The sequence below is a fragment of the Rhinichthys klamathensis genome, unplaced genomic scaffold (genome assembly GCF_029890125.1).
Source record: "Rhinichthys klamathensis goyatoka isolate OS25496 unplaced genomic scaffold, OSU_Roscu_1.1 h1tg000354l_1, whole genome shotgun sequence".
Classification (NCBI taxonomy): domain Eukaryota; kingdom Metazoa; phylum Chordata; class Actinopteri; order Cypriniformes; family Leuciscidae; genus Rhinichthys; species Rhinichthys klamathensis.
This window is the reverse complement of record NW_026606864.1, coordinates 1,200,398-1,219,194: the sequence shown is the minus strand read 5'-3', so window position 1 is coordinate 1,219,194 and position 18,797 is coordinate 1,200,398. Positions and strand designations below refer to the sequence as shown.

General features: G+C 37.6%; 2 protein-coding genes across 2 annotated transcripts; one reads left to right on the top strand and one right to left on the bottom strand.

Annotated features, from left to right (window-relative positions):
- Nucleotides 1-465: 465 nt before the first annotated feature.
- LOC130069044 (ATP-dependent DNA helicase Q4-like) lies at nt 466-7,125 on the bottom strand. The gene is made up of 5 exons (XM_056232740.1): nt 6,940-7,125; nt 5,899-6,088; nt 1,301-1,466; nt 1,106-1,214; nt 466-701 (listed from the first exon to the last, which is right to left on the bottom strand). Exons 1-5 carry the CDS (start codon nt 7,061-7,063, stop codon nt 580-582), a joined length of 711 nt encoding a protein of 236 aa, XP_056088715.1. The 5' UTR covers nt 7,064-7,125; the 3' UTR covers nt 466-579.
- A 6,957-nt stretch (nt 7,126-14,082) lies between these two features.
- Nucleotides 14,083-18,006, top strand: LOC130069080 (zinc-alpha-2-glycoprotein-like). Its single transcript, XM_056232769.1, has 7 exons — nt 14,083-14,185; nt 15,761-16,009; nt 16,133-16,387; nt 16,621-16,899; nt 17,070-17,204; nt 17,610-17,712; nt 17,852-18,006. Exons 1-7 carry the CDS (start codon nt 14,083-14,085, stop codon nt 17,985-17,987), a joined length of 1,260 nt encoding a protein of 419 aa, XP_056088744.1. The 3' UTR covers nt 17,988-18,006.
- The last annotated feature ends 791 nt before the right edge of the window (nt 18,007-18,797 follow it).

The following is an 18,797-nucleotide window of genomic DNA, read 5'->3' as shown; positions in this document are numbered from 1 at the left end:
CGGGTGAACTGAGTGTAGTTTTGTTTTGCTCTGCACTCTGGCTGCGCAGGCGCGTTTGTTCTACGTCACGACGGTTCCTACGCTACGTCATACCTCGTACGCCGACTTCCATCACCCGTGAACGCGCGTCGATCGTTGCCGGAAGTCAGATATTTTCATTTATAAAGTTTTAAATATGTATATTTTTACGACAAAACCGCACGGATTACCCCCATAAGGCCTTTGTTTATCCCCCTGGAGCCGGATGGATTACTTCTGTGAAGGATATATGCACATTTTGGGACTTGAAGGAGGTGGACCCCATTGCTTCACATTATATCCACTGAAGGGTCTAAGACATTTTCTAAAATAACTGAAAATGTGTTCGTCTGAAACAAGATTGACATATGCATCTCGAACGGCTTGAGGGTGAGTAATGCATGTGTTAAATATCATTTTTGGCCGAACTATCCCTTTAAGTAAAAAAATCATCAAACACAACATGTGAACATTTAGAAAATAATGAAAAACTGCACAAATAAATAACCTCAGATTGTAGTTTGAGTGTGACACAGATGATCATGTGATCAGGGCGTCTTGTTACCTCGTTCTAATGATCTCCTGAGTGGCTAAACGAATGATCTCATTGAAATCAAACTGAATGTATTTCCTCCAGTATCTGCGGTCGCGTCCGTACACCTGCGCTGGGAAACACGGACTTCCTGCAGGAGGAGACGAGCACACGCTGAATTACTCGCAAATAAAACTATGTGCGATATTGACAATATTATGGGATATATCTGGACATAAAAAGTCTACACACACCTGTTTTGTTTTTGTGACGTTAAAAATTAAACAAAAATCATATTAGAACTTTTGCACCTTTAAATGTAAAAATTACAACCTATGTATGCAATGCCACTGAAAAACAAAGTGACATATTTCAGAGAAAAAAAGACTTTTTCACTGCAGAAGTGGCATTTATATTCATTTACACTTCATCTTTTAACGATTAATCATGCAGCTCTAGTTTTCTACATACTTTTAAAACAACAATTACGATATTATCATTGACAACATATATCACACACCCCTAGTTGAGAAAAATATCGGAAGAAAAACCCACCGATGCCGTGTAATATTCTGGCCACGGCTCGACCGGAGAACTTCTCATCGCTGCGACTGCACAGGAAACCTCTGATGTCAGCACAGATCTGCCCTTCCCAGTCCCTCATCTGAGGACACAACACAACCAATCAGCATTCACACCTGAGGATTCAGATATAACACATCATAAACATCTGCTCGAGATGAAACACACCTTGCATTTGTTGAGCTCTTCCTCCTCATCCTCTTCCTCCTGATAGTGTTTGCTCAGGTCCAGGTTTCTCCTCTTGTCAAAGTAATCGCGCAGAAGCTCTTTGAGATCGTGACTCCTGCTCTCCTCCAGATCATCCATACACAGACTGCAGTTACGGTACGCAACACTACACTGTCAGGGTCTTGCCCTGGCAGCTTTGTCTGTGTTGTCTTTGTTTAATGTCTCTATGTTTGTGTTGTGCTTGAACATATGGTTGTGTTTGTGTTGGCCATGTGCTCCTCTGTTCCTGCCTCCTTGTTTCCCTGTACCACGCCCTCTTGTCTAGTTGAGTCCTCGTTTGTCTGAGTGTTGTCACCTGTTCCTCATGTTCTCTGCTCCCTTGTTTCAGTCCTCGTTTACGTGAGTGTGTTCACCTGTTCCTTGTCTAAGTGTTCTCACCTGTTACTCTTGTTAACTCCCTTTATGTGTGTGCTCTTTCCCTCATGTGTTGCCAGTTCGTTAGATGTTGTACTACTGTGCTACATAGTTTGTTTCTTGTGACTAAAGTCTACAGTGTTTTATTTGTAGAAGTATTTTGTTCTTTAGTTCTGCCATCGGTCCTGTCTGTCTTGTCTTCTGTGTCTCTAGTTCCAGTCCTGCTAGCAGAGTGTCCCTGACTGCTTACACTCTTGGCTTTGGAGGAAGCCTGGTGCTGAGCCTGAGATCCCTGAGTGCCTTGCTGGAGTACTTACAAGTTCCTGTCTGGCTACTGCTAGTATTCTGAGGTCTCATTCTGCTCTGCCATTTCTACTCTCCAGCTTCCAGTCATCTTGCTAGTTACAAGTGCTGCTCGGCTAGTTACTACGGCTGTCATTATGTCTCATCCCTGCCTATTGTTTGGACTGTTCACCTCTCCCAACACATCCTGTCTTCTGTCTACTGTTTGTCAATAAAACCTGTTAACACTCGTTCTGCATTTGAGTCCTCCATCATAGACCCGTGACAGAACGAACTGGCCAGTTCAGGACTCAGCAGAATGAGCATCAAGATCCTGCCACCTGCTAACATCCAGGAGAGAATGTCTCGTCATCGTGGTCTCACTGCTCTTCGCCAGGATGGCTTTGAGGTGGGGGGTTTTGCCCAATTCTTTTGGACCATGTCTGTGGGGCTAGATTATAATGACGCTGCTCTCAAGGACATTTTTAACTCCTGCTTGGATGACCCCCTGCCTGCATGGGAGATGGATTCTCTCAGGATTCTGGATTTCTGGGGTTTCTCTAGGTACCTTGGTAATCGCAGTAAGTGGGGAATGCCGCCCAGTCCACCGGAATCTGCTTTCAACAACCACCCTGCTCTTCCTCGCCTGTCTCGTCACATTTATGATCCTCCTCTGGCTTCCACTAAAGAACTAAGATTCAGATGGAATAGGGCAGTCCAATCCACCACAGCTACACCAGAGTCAGTCAAACAAACCGCCATCTCTCAGGGATCCAGGTCAGTCCCAGTCACTTCAATATCTGTTATTCAAGACCCAGTCAAGTCAACCGCTGTCATCTCTCAGACTATTAAGGCAGTTCCAGCCACCTCTGAGTCTGCTGACTTAACCTCTGTTTTCCCAGTAACTACCCAGAGTGTTCCTGTTACTTCAGAGTCTGCTAGGTCTGTTTCAGTCACTGCTGAGTCGACGGTCACTGCTATTCTGCCTGGTTTGGCTGAGTTAGCTGTAGATACTACAGAGGCTGTCCAGCACACAGTATCAGCCCGTCGAAGGAGGAAGAAGAGAAAGGCCTGTGCAGAACAGTCTACAATTCTCCATTCTCAAGCTCCAGGTCCAGTGGTTCCTGAGGTATCAATTCCAGTAGAACCATTTTCTAAGCCTTTGACTAGTAATGTCATTCCCTCAGAGACAATTTCTCCCAGTCCTGTCATGTTCACAGAGGTCATTCCCAAGCTGCCTGTTGTCATTGCCGCAGAGGCCTTCTCTGAATGTCTTACAAGTCTTGTCAAGTCCCTAGACATTTCTGCCAAGCCTGTCAAGACTGCAGAATGCGAGCCCGCTGCTGTGAAGGCGGTCCCCGAGCCCGCTGCTGTGAAGGCGGTCCCCGAGCCCGCTGCTGAGAGGGCGGTCCCCGAGCCCGCTGCTGAGAGGGCGGTCCCCGAGCCCGCTGCTGAGAGGGCGGTCCCCGAGCCCGCTGCTGAGAGGGCGGTCCCCGAGCCCGCTGCTGAGAGGGCGGTCCCCGAGCCCGCTGCTGAGAGGGCGGTCCCAGAGCCCGCTGAGGTGAGCGTTGCTCCAGAGAGCGCAGTCCCTGTGCACGCCAGCGCAGCCCAGGAGGGCGCTCACGAGTCAGTCCCCGAGCATGCCAGCGCTGCCCAGGAGGGCGCTCACGAGTCAGTCCCCGAGCATGCCAGCGCAGCCCAGGAGGGCGCTAATGAGTCAATCCCAGAGCAAGCCAGCGCGGCCCAGGAGGGCACTCCTGAGTCAGTCCCTGTACCTGATTCCAAGACCTTCACCAATCCTGCTAGTCATGTCTTTGCCCCCAAGTCTGTCAAGCCCAGTTGGAAGTCCAGACCAGTTAGGCCAGTTCCTGTGTCCAAGAGTACCTCCTATCAAGTTCCCATTCCTCCCGTCTCACCCTCTGCGTTTCCTGGTTATGGTTCCCCTAAGCCGGCACCTCCTTTGTCAGCCTTGAACTTTTTACCCGGTTCTGTTCCCACCCGCCCCATCCCTCCCTCTGTGTTTCCTGGTCTTCTATGTTCTATGTTTACGCCCCACCCGCCTCCCCAGTTGTTGCCTCCTTGGACTTCTATGCCTGTTTTGGACGCCTGGAGGCGTCCATTAGATGGGGGGTACTGTCAGGGTCTTGCTCTGGCAGCTTTGTCTGTGTTGTCTTTGTTTAATGTCTCTATGTTTGTGTTGTGCTTGAACATATGGTTGTGTTTGTGTTGGCCATGTGCTCCTCTGTTCCTGCCTCCTTGTTTCCCTGTACCACGCCCTCTTGTCTAGTTGAGTCCTCGTTTGTCTGAGTGTTGTCACCTGTTCCTCATGTTCTCTGCTCCCTTGTTTCAGTCCTCGTTTACGTGAGTGTTCACCTGTTCCTTGTCTAAGTGTTCTCACCTGTTACTCTTGTTAACTCCCTTTATGTGTGTGCTCTTTCCCTCATGTGTTGCCAGTTCGTTAGATGTTGTACTTCTGTGCTACATAGTTTGTTTCTTGTGACTAAAGTCTACAGTGTTTTATTTGTAGAAGTATTTTGTTCTTTAGTTCTGCCATCGGTCTTGTCTTCTGTGTCTCTAGTTCCAGTCCTGCTAGCAGAGTGTCCCTGACTGCTTACACTCTTGGCTTTGGAGGAAGCCTGGTGCTGAGCCTGAGATCCCTGAGTGCCTTGCTGGAGTACTTACAAGTTCCTGTCTGGCTACTGCTAGTATTCTGAGGTCTCATTCTGCTCTGCCATTTCTACTCTCCAGCTTCCAGTCATCTTGCTAGTTACAAGTGCTGCTCGGCTAGTTATGTTGTGGCAAATTCTCGATCTTTGGTTCAATTCTTCAAAGTCTGGTTCAGGTCTCAGAAGAAATCTTTCAGAGTCGAAGTTTCAGGTCTCAGAAGAATAACTTTATTGAGTAGTTCAACAAAGTGAGATGGTAGCTAGTCATCTGACTTCACAAGGGCCAGTGCTCAGGTCTTATACCGTTTTCTTATCGTTAAGTGTCCAATTAGCGCTCATACAGTTATCTTTTTCTACTTGCTCCTCCTTGGCCTGTCGCCACGATTAGAAACACCTGCATCGTTATTTTATTTTTAATTGGGGCAACCTTCTTTGCGCATGCGTATCTTTTAAAAATGGCTTTATACATGATTTTCAGGTACTTTTCCATGCCCTTTCACCCAGTTTCTTCTCCTGTCCTTAACCAACCTGCCTTTTTCATGTCCTTTCACCCAGTTTCTTCTCCTGTCCTTATCTAACCTCCCCTCAGGCCTAATTTTCTGTTCATCTCATATCCTTAGGCCTGGTTTTCTCCAATATTACAGCATTTAGACCTGGTTTTCTCTAGCATTACAGCATCTTATATTCAGACCCATGTATGAGACATGTATGAGACAAATGAAATTCCCCAACACAAGTTACTACGGCTGTCATTGTGTCTCATCCCTGCCTATTGTTTGGACTGTTCACCTCTCCCAACACATCCTGTCTTCTGTCTACTGTTTGTCAATAAAACCTGTTAACACTCGTTCTGCATTTGAGTCCTCCATCATAGACCCAAAAACACACACACAAAAACACATACAGGAGGAGATATTAAAGATGATGCCATTCCCTCAAGTCAAATGTCAGTGCATGTAAAAGACCAATCACATGTGCGTATGCAAATCTTGCAATGACTTTTGAATGCTAAATACTCTATCAGTGAAAGACAACAAGATTTTCAAAATACACTATTGTTCAAAAGTTTAGGTTCTGCTGTTCTTATAAACTGTGGCACTTTAAAACTGCTATAATTCAGCTGGATAAATGATCACTTTTTCATTTATTAGATGCTTTTATCCGAAGTGACTTCCGATAAAGAAGTCTGAGTGATGAGGTCAGCGGTGTGGAGTGTGTGTGTGTGACGGGTCGGACCTGCGGAAGGCTTTGAAGCAGGTTTTGAGCTGGTACAGCTGCGTCCTCTCCTGCGCCATCACTCTCCCGTGCAGAAACGCCCCGACCGCGTCCAGCTCATCCGGCGTCAGGTCACAGTACGAGCGGAAGTAGAAGGACAGCGCTGAGAACTCCACGTGAACTCCACTCCTGCCTGTGCCTCCGTACGAACCTGAGGAGAACACGGGACACAACGTCAGACAATACAACATGATAGAACAGAACGGAACAAAACAGAATAAAATAAAACAGAACAAAAAAGAATAGAATAGAGCTAAATAGAATAAAACCGAAAGGCAGAATCGTGCCTTTAGAGCGATTCAAAAATAGAATCACTCTATAGAAATAACAATTTCAATAGAATATAAAAAAATAGAACAGGATAGAGCAAAATTAAATTGAACAGAAAAGGGTAACTTAATAGAACAGAACAAATATAACAGAGTAAAATAAAATGGAACAGAAAAGCAAGCACACAACAATAGAATAGTAGAATAATAGAATATAATAGAATACAAGATAATAAAGTAGAACACAACATAATAGAATAGAACATAATAGAGTGCAAAATACAGATTAGAACAGATTAGAGTCAAATAAAATTGTCATAACAATAGAATAGACAATACAACAACATTAATATAATAGAATAAAACAATTAAAATAGAAGAGAAGAGTAAAATAGAATGGAGAAGGGCAACATAATATAATAGAGTAAAATAAAATAAAACAAAAACACACAACATAATAGAATAGTATAGAATAAAACAGAACACAACATAATAAAATAGAAATAGAATATAATAGCCTATAGGAAAAAAGGAATAGAGCATAATAGAATATAAAAAAACAGAATAGAGTGCAAAATAATACAATTAAACAATAGAATAGAACCACATGATTCCAGCCCACATGTTTAATTATGTATTATTTGTTTAATAATCTTCTGATCAAATATTTTTCATGACAATTAAGGGAAGGTAACTAGATTTTGTATGATAGAGGTCAGACTGTTCCTCTCACCGCAGCCCCACTGCAGCTGTCTCAGGCCTCTCTTCACCAGAGGAAGCTGCCAGCCCATAGTGTCCGCCAGCTCCACCACGTCCAACTCCAGCGCGTCACATGACTCCACACGCTCGCCCGCCATGCGCTTCCTCGCCAGCGTCACAGCGACCGGAGGACACCTGAGCACACGCAGATTCACCACACACGCCTCTGAAGAGCTCTTATAAAGCTTATAATGCTGTGTGTGAGAGTGTGACGTACAGTTTGGTGATCTTGCGCAGCTGTTGTGGCCCGCCGTAACACTGCAGCTTGCAGACGGAGAGAGTCGGGTGGAGGAGCTCCACCCACTGCTGAGGATGAAGCTCCAGGTAACACAACAGAGTCTCCAGACCTAAACACACACACACACACACACACTGAGCCATATAGATCTTAACTGAAGAAGATAAATAGTTCACCCAAAAAATCACATTGACATTGTTTAATCACCCATTCCAAATAAATGCTGTTCTTTTGATCTTTCCATTAATAAAAGAATCCTAGAGTATGTTTATGCAATTTTTTGGCAAAATCAGAATAAATTACAGTGGTCAACATTTGAAGTGGATCAAAACCTTTTATCAGAGTTAAACATGAATTTTGAACAATACCCGTTCTTGTCTTAGGAGAACTTTGATGACCTTTTTTGATCCACTTCAAATGTTGACTACTGTATATTGCAATAACTTGTGAGGTGGATAAATATTTTAATCAATTTTTAATCGTTTTTGCGCTGTTTTTCTGAATTAACGAGTTAATTATCTCAGAATTACGAGATCATTTTTCATGGAAAAAAGTTTTTGCGCTGTTTTTCTGAATTAACGAGTTAATTATCTCAGAATTATGAGATATTTTTTCATGGAAAAAAGTTTTTGCTCTGTTTTTCTGAATTAACGAGTTAATTATCTCAGAATTATGAGATATTTTTCATGGAAAAAAGTTTTTGCTCTGTTTTTCTGAATTAACGAGTTAATTATCTCAGAATTACGAGATATTTTTCATGGAAAAAAGTTTTTGCTCTGTTTTTCTGAATTAACGAGTTAATTATCTCAGAATTACGAGATATTTTTCATGGAAAAAAGTTTTTGCTCTGTTTTTCTGAATTAACGAGTTAATTATCTCAGAATTACGAGATATTTTTCATGGAAAAAAGTTTTTGCTCTGTTTTTCTGAATTAACAAGTTAATATTTCAGAATTACGAGATCATTTTTCATGAAAAAAAGTTTTTGCGCTGTTTTTCTGAATTAACGAGTTAATTATCTCAGAATTATGAGATACATTTTTTTATGGAAAAAAGTTTTTGCGCTGTTTTTCTGAATTAACGAGTTAATTATCTCAGAATTACGAGATAATTTTTCATGGAAAAAAGTGTTTGCTCTGTTTTTCTGAATTAACGAGTTAATTATCTCAGAATTACGAGATAATTTTTCATGGAAAAAAGTTTTGCGCTGTTTTTCTGAATTAAGGAGTTAATATCTCAGAATTATGAGATACATTTTTCTTTAAAAAAAAAATTTCACTCTGTTTTTATGAATTAATGAGTTAATTATCTCAGAATTACGAGATATTTTTTCATGGAAAAAAGTTTTTGCGCTGTTTTTCTGAATTAATGAGTTAATTATCTCAGAATTATGAGATACATTTTTTTATGGAAAAAAGTTTTTGCGCTGTTTTTCTGAATTAACAAGTTAATATCTCAGAATTCCGAGATCATTTTTCATGGAAAAAAGTTTTTGCGCTGTTTTTCTGAATTAACGAGTTAATTATCTCAGAATTACGAGATATTTTTTCATGGAAAAAAGTTTTTGCTCTGTTTTTCTGAATTAACGAGTTAATTATCTCAGAATTACGAGATATTTTTCATGGAAAAAAGTTTTTGCTCTGTTTTTCTGAATTAACGAGTTAAATATCTCAGAATTACGAGATATTTTTCATGGAAAAAAGTTTTTGCGCTGTTTTTCTGAATTAACGAGTTAATTATCTCAGAATTACGAGATATTTTTCATGGAAAAAAGTTTTTGCGCTGTTTTTCTGAATTAACGAGTTAATTATCTCAGAATTATGAGATATTTTTCATGGAAAAAAGTTTTTGCTCTGTGTTTCTGAATTAACGAGTTAATTATCTCAGAATTACGAGATATTTTTCATGGAAAAACAGTTTTTGCTCTGTTTTTCTGAATTAACGAGTTAAATATCTCAGAATTACGAGATATTTTTCATGGAAAAAAGTTTTTGCGCTGTTTTTCTGAATTAACGAGTTAATTATCTCAGAATTACGAGATATTTTTCATGGAAAAAAGTTTTTGCGCTGTTTTTCTGAATTAACGAGTTAATTATCTCAGAATTACGAGATATTTTTCATGGAAAAAAGTTTTTGCTCTGTTTTTCTGAATTAACAAGTTAATATCTCAGAATTACGAGATAATTTTTCATGGAAAAAAGTTTTTGCTCTGTTTTTCTGAATTAACAAGTTAATATCTCAGAATTACGAGATAATGTTTCATGGAAAAAGTTTTGCGCTGTTTTTCTGAATTAACGAGTTAATTATCTCAGAATTACGAGATAATTTTTCATGGAAAAAAGTTTTTGCGCTGTTTTTCTGAATTAACGAGTTAATTATCTCAGAATTATGAGATACATTTTTTTATGGAAAAAAGTTTTTGCGCTGTTTTTCTGAATTAACGAGTTAATTATCTCAGAATTACGAGATAATTTTTCATGGAAAAAAGTTTTTGCGCTGTTTTTCTGAATTAACGAGTTAATTATCTCAGAATTATGAGATACATTTTTTTATGGAAAAAAGTTTTTGCGCTGTTTTTCTGAATTAACGAGTTAATTATCTCAGAATTACGAGATAATTTTTCATGGAAAAAAGTGTTTGCTCTGTTTTTCTGAATTAACGAGTTAATTATCTCAGAATTACGAGATATTTTTTCATGGAAAAAAGTTTTGCGCTGTTTTTCTGAATTAAGGAGTTAATATCTCAGAATTATGAGATACATTTTTCTTTAAAAAAAAAATTTCACTCTGTTTTTATGAATTAATGAGTTAATTATCTCAGAATTACGAGATATTTTTTCATGGAAAAAAGTTTTTGCGCTGTTTTTCTGAATTAATGAGTTAATTATCTCAGAATTATGAGATACATTTTTTTATGGAAAAAAGTTTTTGCGCTGTTTTTCTGAATTAACAAGTTAATATCTCAGAATTCCGAGATCATTTTTCATGGAAAAAAGTTTTTGCGCTGTTTTTCTGAATTAACGAGTTAATTATCTCAGAATTACGAGATATTTTTTCATGGAAAAAAGTTTTTGCTCTGTTTTTCTGAATTAACGAGTTAATTATCTCAGAATTACGAGATATTTTTCATGGAAAAAAGTTTTTGCTCTGTTTTTCTGAATTAACGAGTTAAATATCTCAGAATTACGAGATATTTTTCATGGAAAAAAGTTTTTGCGCTGTTTTTCTGAATTAACGAGTTAATTATCTCAGAATTACGAGATATTTTTCATGGAAAAAAGTTTTTGCGCTGTTTTTCTGAATTAACGAGTTAATTATCTCAGAATTATGAGATATTTTTCATGGAAAAAAGTTTTTGCTCTGTGTTTCTGAATTAACGAGTTAATTATCTCAGAATTACGAGATATTTTTCATGGAAAAACAGTTTTTGCTCTGTTTTTCTGAATTAACGAGTTAAATATCTCAGAATTACGAGATATTTTTCATGGAAAAAAGTTTTTGCGCTGTTTTTCTGAATTAACGAGTTAATTATCTCAGAATTACGAGATATTTTTCATGGAAAAAAGTTTTTGCGCTGTTTTTCTGAATTAACGAGTTAATTATCTCAGAATTACGAGATATTTTTCATGGAAAAAAGTTTTTGCTCTGTTTTTCTGAATTAACAAGTTAATATCTCAGAATTACGAGATAATTTTTCATGGAAAAAAGTTTTTGCTCTGTTTTTCTGAATTAACAAGTTAATATCTCAGAATTACGAGATATTTTTCATGGAAAAAAGTTTTTGCGCTGTTTTTCTGAATTAACGAGTTAATTATCTCAGAATTACGAGATATTTTTCATGGAAAAACAGTTTTTGCTCTGTTTTTCTGAATTAACGAGTTAAATATCTCAGAATTACGAGATATTTTTCATGGAAAAAAGTTTTTGCGCTGTTTTTCTGAATTAACGAGTTAATTATCTCAGAATTATGAGATACATTTTTTTATGGAAAAAAGTTTTTGCGCTGTTTTTCTGAATTAACGAGTTAATTATCTCAGAATTACGAGATAATTTTTCATGGAAAAAAGTTTTTGCGCTGTTTTTCTGAATTAACGAGTTAATTATCTCAGAATTACGAGATACATTTTTCATGGAAAAAAGTTTTTGCGCTGTTTTTCTGAATTAATGAGTTAATATCTCAAAATTATGAGATACATTTTTCTTAAAAAAAAAAATTTTCACTCTGTTTTTATGAATTAATGAGTTACTCATTACAGATAATTAAGTCATTAAATCAGAAAAACAGAGCAAAAACTTTTTTCCATGAAAAATTATCTCGTAATTCTGAGATACCCGGTAATTAACTCGTTAATTCAGAAAAACAGAGTAGATTTTTTCCCTCAAGTGAATGCGATACGCTTCCGTAAAAATCTGAGTGGATTACATCGCTTGATTTCCTTTGATTTCTCGATTTGTTTAATTAAAGGGAATTCTAGATTTGTAAATGAGCAGCTCAGGAAAGAGTCCGAGTTTTTCGGCCACAGACGTCTGATCTTCTACAGTGTTTGTAGAATCTGAACCTCATGTTTCCACACTGCCACACAGACACAGAAGAGCGAACATCTCACCTGAATGTCCTGTGATAGACCACACAGAGCTTTTGTTCATATATATCTCTATAGCACTTGTGTTCTTCTGTGTTTGAAGGGATGTTTCCAGCAGAACAGAGAGAGACGATGATAACACATGATTCGGTGAATCTCACAAAAAATGTCTGGGTCTCGCATTTCACCCCGAGGAGTAATACATAAGAAATGAAAAACATCCTTTATTTTATTTATTGTTTACATCCAATTAAATTCAGTACAACAAATACTACCATGATGTATGCTTCAAAATTTAAATACGTTTTAGTTATTATTTGTGTTATTTGCAGTAAGCGAACTGCACGGTGTGTTTAAATGTGCTTATTTGGCATGAAAATAATGTCACAATGCGAGGAAAAATTTAAATTAGGTACTTAAAACCTATTTAATTTTATTTATGTGATTATAAAATAGTATGAATCATATTTATTCAGTTGTGATTTTTTTTTGTAAAAATTTCAACAACAAAAATGTTTTTTTATTTTTTATTTGGGGGTGAAATATGACCTACAAGTTAATCATCTAATTTTTTACCTCAAGACTGGTCATAACTTTAAGTATAATATAATAAAGTAGATTGGACTAGCCCTAACTAATTGCTATTTGGTCAGACTAGATCTTAAGAATGAGTCTTAACTTGGTCCCCTATGACAGTTTTTGTGAGATTCTCTCGGTAAATGAATTATTTCGAGGTTTGCTGTTCTCCTAAAGCTTGTGGATAGTGGCTGATCTTGTGCTGAAACTGGACTGTCCTGCCGTTGCCAAAAGCAGGACAGAAAGCCACTGAGATTATGGACAGTTATGGGGTGTTGTTGTAATCTGCAAATGTAAATATAGATATGCTCTGAATATAAGACTTAATGTTAAAAAAACACAGATTCAAAGCAATATATTTACAGTCTGTTGCTATAGAAACCACACACGTCTTTTCTATAACCTGCATTTTTACAATAATGTTTAAAGGCAAATGTCAATAAAAGATTTATGTAACATTACATGCTGTCTTAAATGAATTATTGTAATTTTTATTTATTTTTTTGTGAATTTTGTCATTAATTCCTCTCTCTTGCATATCTCTTGCATAATCCAGCTTTATTTATGTTTAAGAATAATGCTTCTGGCCTTTATTAATTACTAGTTCATACAAGGGGTAAAAGAGCATGTTTTTAGTCTGAAAACAGCAATGGACACTTTAAGTATTGAGAAAAAATGTTTAATCCTTATTATCACAGCACCTTCAGAGTTTCATCCATCCACACACACACACACACACACACACACACACACGGCGGTAACTGAGAAAAATCCAGGATCGTTTTTCTCCTGGGACTTGATTCGGCAAGTAAACTCTCCACAGTTAGCATCCAGGCTAAGAGACGCATACTAACATCGAGGTTATGACAATAGCCTTAGCTGTGTATGAAATGTTAATATTGGTCAAATCTGTGAAACGATACGTGAAACGATAAAGAAGGATAATCTTCCTTGAGGAATAAGAATAATACAAAGCTTAGCTTTTAACTCCCCAATCAAGTCTGCTTCTCATCCAGCGCCGACTTTCGACAAAAAGGGAAAATGCAGACAAAGGCCAACGCTTAGCATCACAATCCACTGGCCTATATTTAATTTAGTAAAGAATTGGTCAAACTGATCATATAAAATGTTAGTAAAGGTGTTTAATATATTAGTCAATAAAACAGGACATTTGTAATAATTTTAAGATATCTAAATGTCAACATTTTTATCTTAATAAAAGATTTTATCTCTGAAGTGTTTAGTAGCTATAATAATTGCAGCAAACATATTTCAATTTGCTATAGGCTAAATTGGTTAAAATCGCTCTCCCACTTTTCTTAAAAGCTCATTATTCCATAAAATTTCATGATATAATCAAATCAAGATATATCAAATATTAGTCCTGTCTGAATCCTTTTGCGCAAGTGAAGGGAAGAGTTTCTCTTGACCAATCAGCGTTCAGTGAGGAGAGGACGACAGGAGCTTCTACCTGAACAGGAACATGATCACGTGTGTGAGGGTTGGACATGATCACGTGTGTGAGGAACACACTCCAGTCCAGTTAGTGGCGGTAATGCATTATTAAACTGCCGAAACCCCAGAAGAAGAATACGATTCTGGCTCTCGTTTCAAACGAAACGAAAGGAACTCACTCTGATGATCCTGTCATCGCTGTGTATGAGATCGCGAGGCAGCGGCGCGTTCACAGGCGCGTGCACAGGTGCTTTATGGCTCTTGAACATGATGCTGATTTTATTACTTTTCCTGGGGAAACTGGAAAATGGAATCAATACGACTTTTTGTCTCTGTTACATTTCTTTGCGCATAACCAATGTCCAGTGCGGTAAGTCAATATCTATTTTAATATAGTTTTTAAAAAATATATTACGCAGGTGTATAATGGAATTTTTATTAAAGTTCGTGTTAAATTAAGTTTAAGTTTTAAAGTGAAGCGACGACAGGGAGACTTATTTTTGATTGAAGGAGATGTGAGAGAATATTTTAGCCTAATCAAGTTCAGCGAGTTTTTTTTTTTTTTTTTTTTTTTTTTTTATATTAGTTAGGTTTTGTGCATTTGTAGCTTTCCTTCTCTCTTGTCTGCAGTGATGCCATTATAATGTGTCTCTTCATCATTGTCTGAAACTCTAGCACGAGCGGTATAAAAGCTGATGTCATAATGGCATTAAAACGGACATCATCAGCACAGAATTAACATGAGGTCAGAGGTGTTATTAGATTGATCCTGCCTTCAAAATAAGATTGCAAAGATTCCTTCTTCTACCGGGGTCACTGCCCTTGCCCGCCCACACTTTGAAGAACTTGAAGTTAGGCGCGTGTGTGTGTGTGTGTGTGCGCGCGCTTCTCCCGTTATTTCAATTGGGTGGTTATTTAAAGCTGCATGTTTGGCGCAGTTGCTGCTGTCCCCCTCCTGCGGAATGCGATCGTAACAGAGGGGGAACCCATGGCCTTCTCGGGGTATTAGTGGATCGTCTGTCCCGGGACAAATATGCGGCGACATTATATGGGCGACGTGGGAATTCGAAAAACTCGATGGCATTTGCATGTCAATACATCATGTTTCCGCGACCTATGCGTGACACTTCAGCTTGTGGAAGCGGACGCCCACAGTTCATTGACAAAACTGTGAATCTAAGTTTCACAGAAATGCTATTGCATTTTCCACGGTTTGTGCAGTTTTGTATTAAGAAATATGGAAGTTTATATGGCTAGTAGAGAGTAGAACCGCTTCTGATCACAGGTTACTTATTCAGAACCATCTCGTGTATTTTTCATTAATAACATTAGACAGGTTTATTAGGGGTTTTCAAACTGGGGCCCACAAGAGAAAGAGCTAGGAGATCTGTGGAAAAGCAACGAGAAAAACTGTGGAAGTAATAATAAAAACAAGATCGAACTAACCAAAAATAAATAAATATGCCAACATTTGATTAAAATAAAATAAAAAGATTAAAAATAAACAATTATGATTTGATTAAAATAAAATATAGGCTATTAAAATAAACAAAATACACTTTGATTTAAATTACTAATAAATACATTTGATTAAAAATAAAATAGATAAATACATATACAAAATAAAAATTGATTTAAATACATAGATTAAAATTGGCCTACATAAATTTGATTAGTAGCCTAGCCTATAATATATAGATTTCAATAAATCTTACTGTACAGTAAAGGCTACTATAGTGAGTAGGAAAAAAACACACAATGATCTAACAATAGAAACTAAATATTTTCCAAACAACATTTTACGCATGTACCTATAATAATAACTGGGTCTTTTGGGGGGTTTGGGGATAATCAGATTTGGGGGTCTGTGGTGTGTGAAAGACTGCACTGTGATCACTTTGCTGTGTTTCCACAGTATTCTTGTCTTGCATTTATTTTCCTTCAGAGAAACATCTTCTCCAGTACGTTTACAGCGCTCTCTCCAAACCTGCGGGATTCTCCGGGCCTCAGTTCAGTGCCGTGGGTCTGTATGATGACCGACGCATCTCTCACTACAGGAATGAAGAACAAACCTGGAAAAGAGACCGTCAGAAGTCAGAGATCTGGAGAGACACTGAAGAACCAGATGATCCTAAAGACTGGTTTATGCATCTGGTTTATACTCTGTCAAACTGCACCAGATCCAAATGTGACGGTGAGTCTGCTGAGTTGAGTAAAAAAAAAAAAAAAAAGTTTTTTATTTAGAGTTATATAGAGTTATTTATTAAAATAAATATTGATTGTTTTGTTTATCAACAATGTTATCATATATGTTTAGGCCTCCATACACTACAGAGGAGAATCGGCTGTGAGGTTGATGCAGGGATGAATGTAAAAGCGTTTGATGAGTACAGATATGATGGAGAGGATTTTATTGCCTTTCATTCTGACACAATGCAGTGGATGGAGAAAAATCCAAAGGCAATAGAAACCAAAATGAAGTGGGACGCTGACAAACTACATAATCAGTATCTCCAGTCATTCCTCAAGACCTGCATGGACTGGATCTCCACATTTAATGATTCGATAAGCAGTATGTGTTGTTCTCATGACTTCAGTGTTTTTCTTTATCATTTTCAAACATTTAAAATGTCTCTTGATTAGACAGCAAATGGAATTAGAGAATTAAAAATATAACTTTCTCACATAAAGTGCATGAGTTATATTGACTACTTTTATAGTGGTTTGGTTTGTGTTTGATTTTTTTCTTGAAATAATATGGATTATTGTTGCAGTTTGATTTATTCCTGGTGTTTGTTGTTGCAGATGCACCAGATGTTCACATGTTTGCCTCTGAAGCTCCTCGTGACCGAAGCAAGCTGAATCTGAGCTGTCTGGCCACTGGCTTCTACCCCAAACACATCGAGATGAAGATCACACTGAACGACAGAAACCTCGAGGCCTTCAGCTCTACTGGAGTCCGACCGAATGATGACGAGAGCTTCCAGATGAGAATCAGTGTGGAGATTCACAGAGATGAAGAAGAGAGTTATGAGTGTCACGTCTCTCACAGCAGTCACACACAGACACTTATAATAAAATGGGGTAAATATAAGTATAACTTGCAGATTTATCATTTTGACCTCTTCTCCTGTATTTGTGATTGTACCTTAGTCAGATTTTCTCAAATTAAATTTGGAGATTTGTTTTGTCATTGCATGATGTTATGAATTCATAAAAACTGTAAAACGACTGTTGTTGTTGTTTTCCTACAGATGAAAAAGGCGCTAATAGCAGTGACGAATCTAGACGGCATGATTTGGCAGTAACTGCAGCTGTATTTGCGCTGATAGTTTTTAATGTGTTTCTATGGTGTATCTGCTCAGGAACGGCACACAAAGAGTTAAATGGTAAGTTCAAAATGTTTAAAACTTCTGTATTTTCACCTAAAAATTACAATTCTATCATCGTTTACTCACGCTCATGTTGTTTCAAAACTTTGCATTTTTCTACAGAACTGAATTATTCTTTTGTCCCTGCAATGAAGTCAATGGGGTGCAAAATAATATTGGACCCCATTGACTTTCATTGTGTGGACTAAATAAAAACACATTCTTCAAAATAACACATTTTCCTTTAATAAACGTTTTAATACATTTTTGAAGCTACATTTGTAATGCAGATAAACTGCTTTAAAATTCAGTGCCATAAAAGCTTATGAATTGTGAAACATAAAACGGTGAATAATCACGAAGTCAGCATGAGCTCAGCTTAATGCTAAAGGTTTCTAAAGTCTTGTATTTTATAATCTCTAGGTCAGATGAACTATAATGGCTCTAGCAGAAGAGAGAACGTCATCTCAGGGTCACCAGAACTACCGGAGCCTGTTGAACCAAACCGGTTTCAGTGGCTCCTCGGGTAAGCTTGGGCTTCGTTTGAGTAAACTCAGTTTTTTCAGGCTCAATAAAGTGGATCACCTTTTAGTGGTGTTCATCAAAATTTGATACTGGAGTTTAAGTCCGAGAAGATATTAATGCAGGGTTTTTTTTTTCTGCAGGCCGAAGATTGTGTGCTCATGTACAGCAGTGAAGCCAGAAGAGGATCTTCCGACATTCATGAGGTTCTTTCATGAAAACACATCTCAGGGTTTCAAAATTAGAATTTCGTTTCACCGCTCTGATCAGGACAAATAATTTGTAAGCTTTAGTGGTCAATATAGATGACAATTAGTTTTCTGTTTTATATGGAGCCGGTTGCACCAGTGCCTTTGAAATATTTACAAAAGCCTCCGACCAGGACCATGTATGATATTTCTGTTTGCATGCATTTACATTTTAAGAAAGAACATGTGAATAAGCGGCTCTTCAGCACAAAAGCGATCCTTACGTATGCATGCCAAATTTCAACACTAAAAACGATAGTGTTGTTCCAGGTACAGCAGGAATACCACTTTAATGGTGCAGCCAATTCAGTACAAAACTAGTTACAAACGTACCAGATCTGTTCTGTTCGATGCACTTTAAGCCATGATTCCCAACTCTGGTCCTGTTTGATCCCTGCTGCAAATTTGGAGTTGGTAAACACTGATTTAATCGTCACGAAGAGCTATCTACTGGTGAAACTCGAAAAATTAATATCATGCAAAAGTTCATTTATTTCAGTAATTCAACTTAAAAGGTGAAACTAATATAGACTCATTACATGCAAAGTGAGATATTTCAAGCCTAATGTGTTATAATTGTGATGATTATGGCTTACAGCTTATGAAAACCCTAAAAGAAAAGGTTTTCATAAGCTATAAGCCATAATCATCAAAACTATAACAAATAAAGGCTTGAAATATCTCACTTTGCATGTAATGAGTCTATATTAGTTTAACCTTTTAAGTTGAATTACTGAAATAAATGAACTTTTGCACGATATTCAAATTTTTCGAGTTTCACCTGTATCTGTCTACTTTGAGACTTAGTGTTTTTGCTCTAATTCATCTTTTGACATATGTA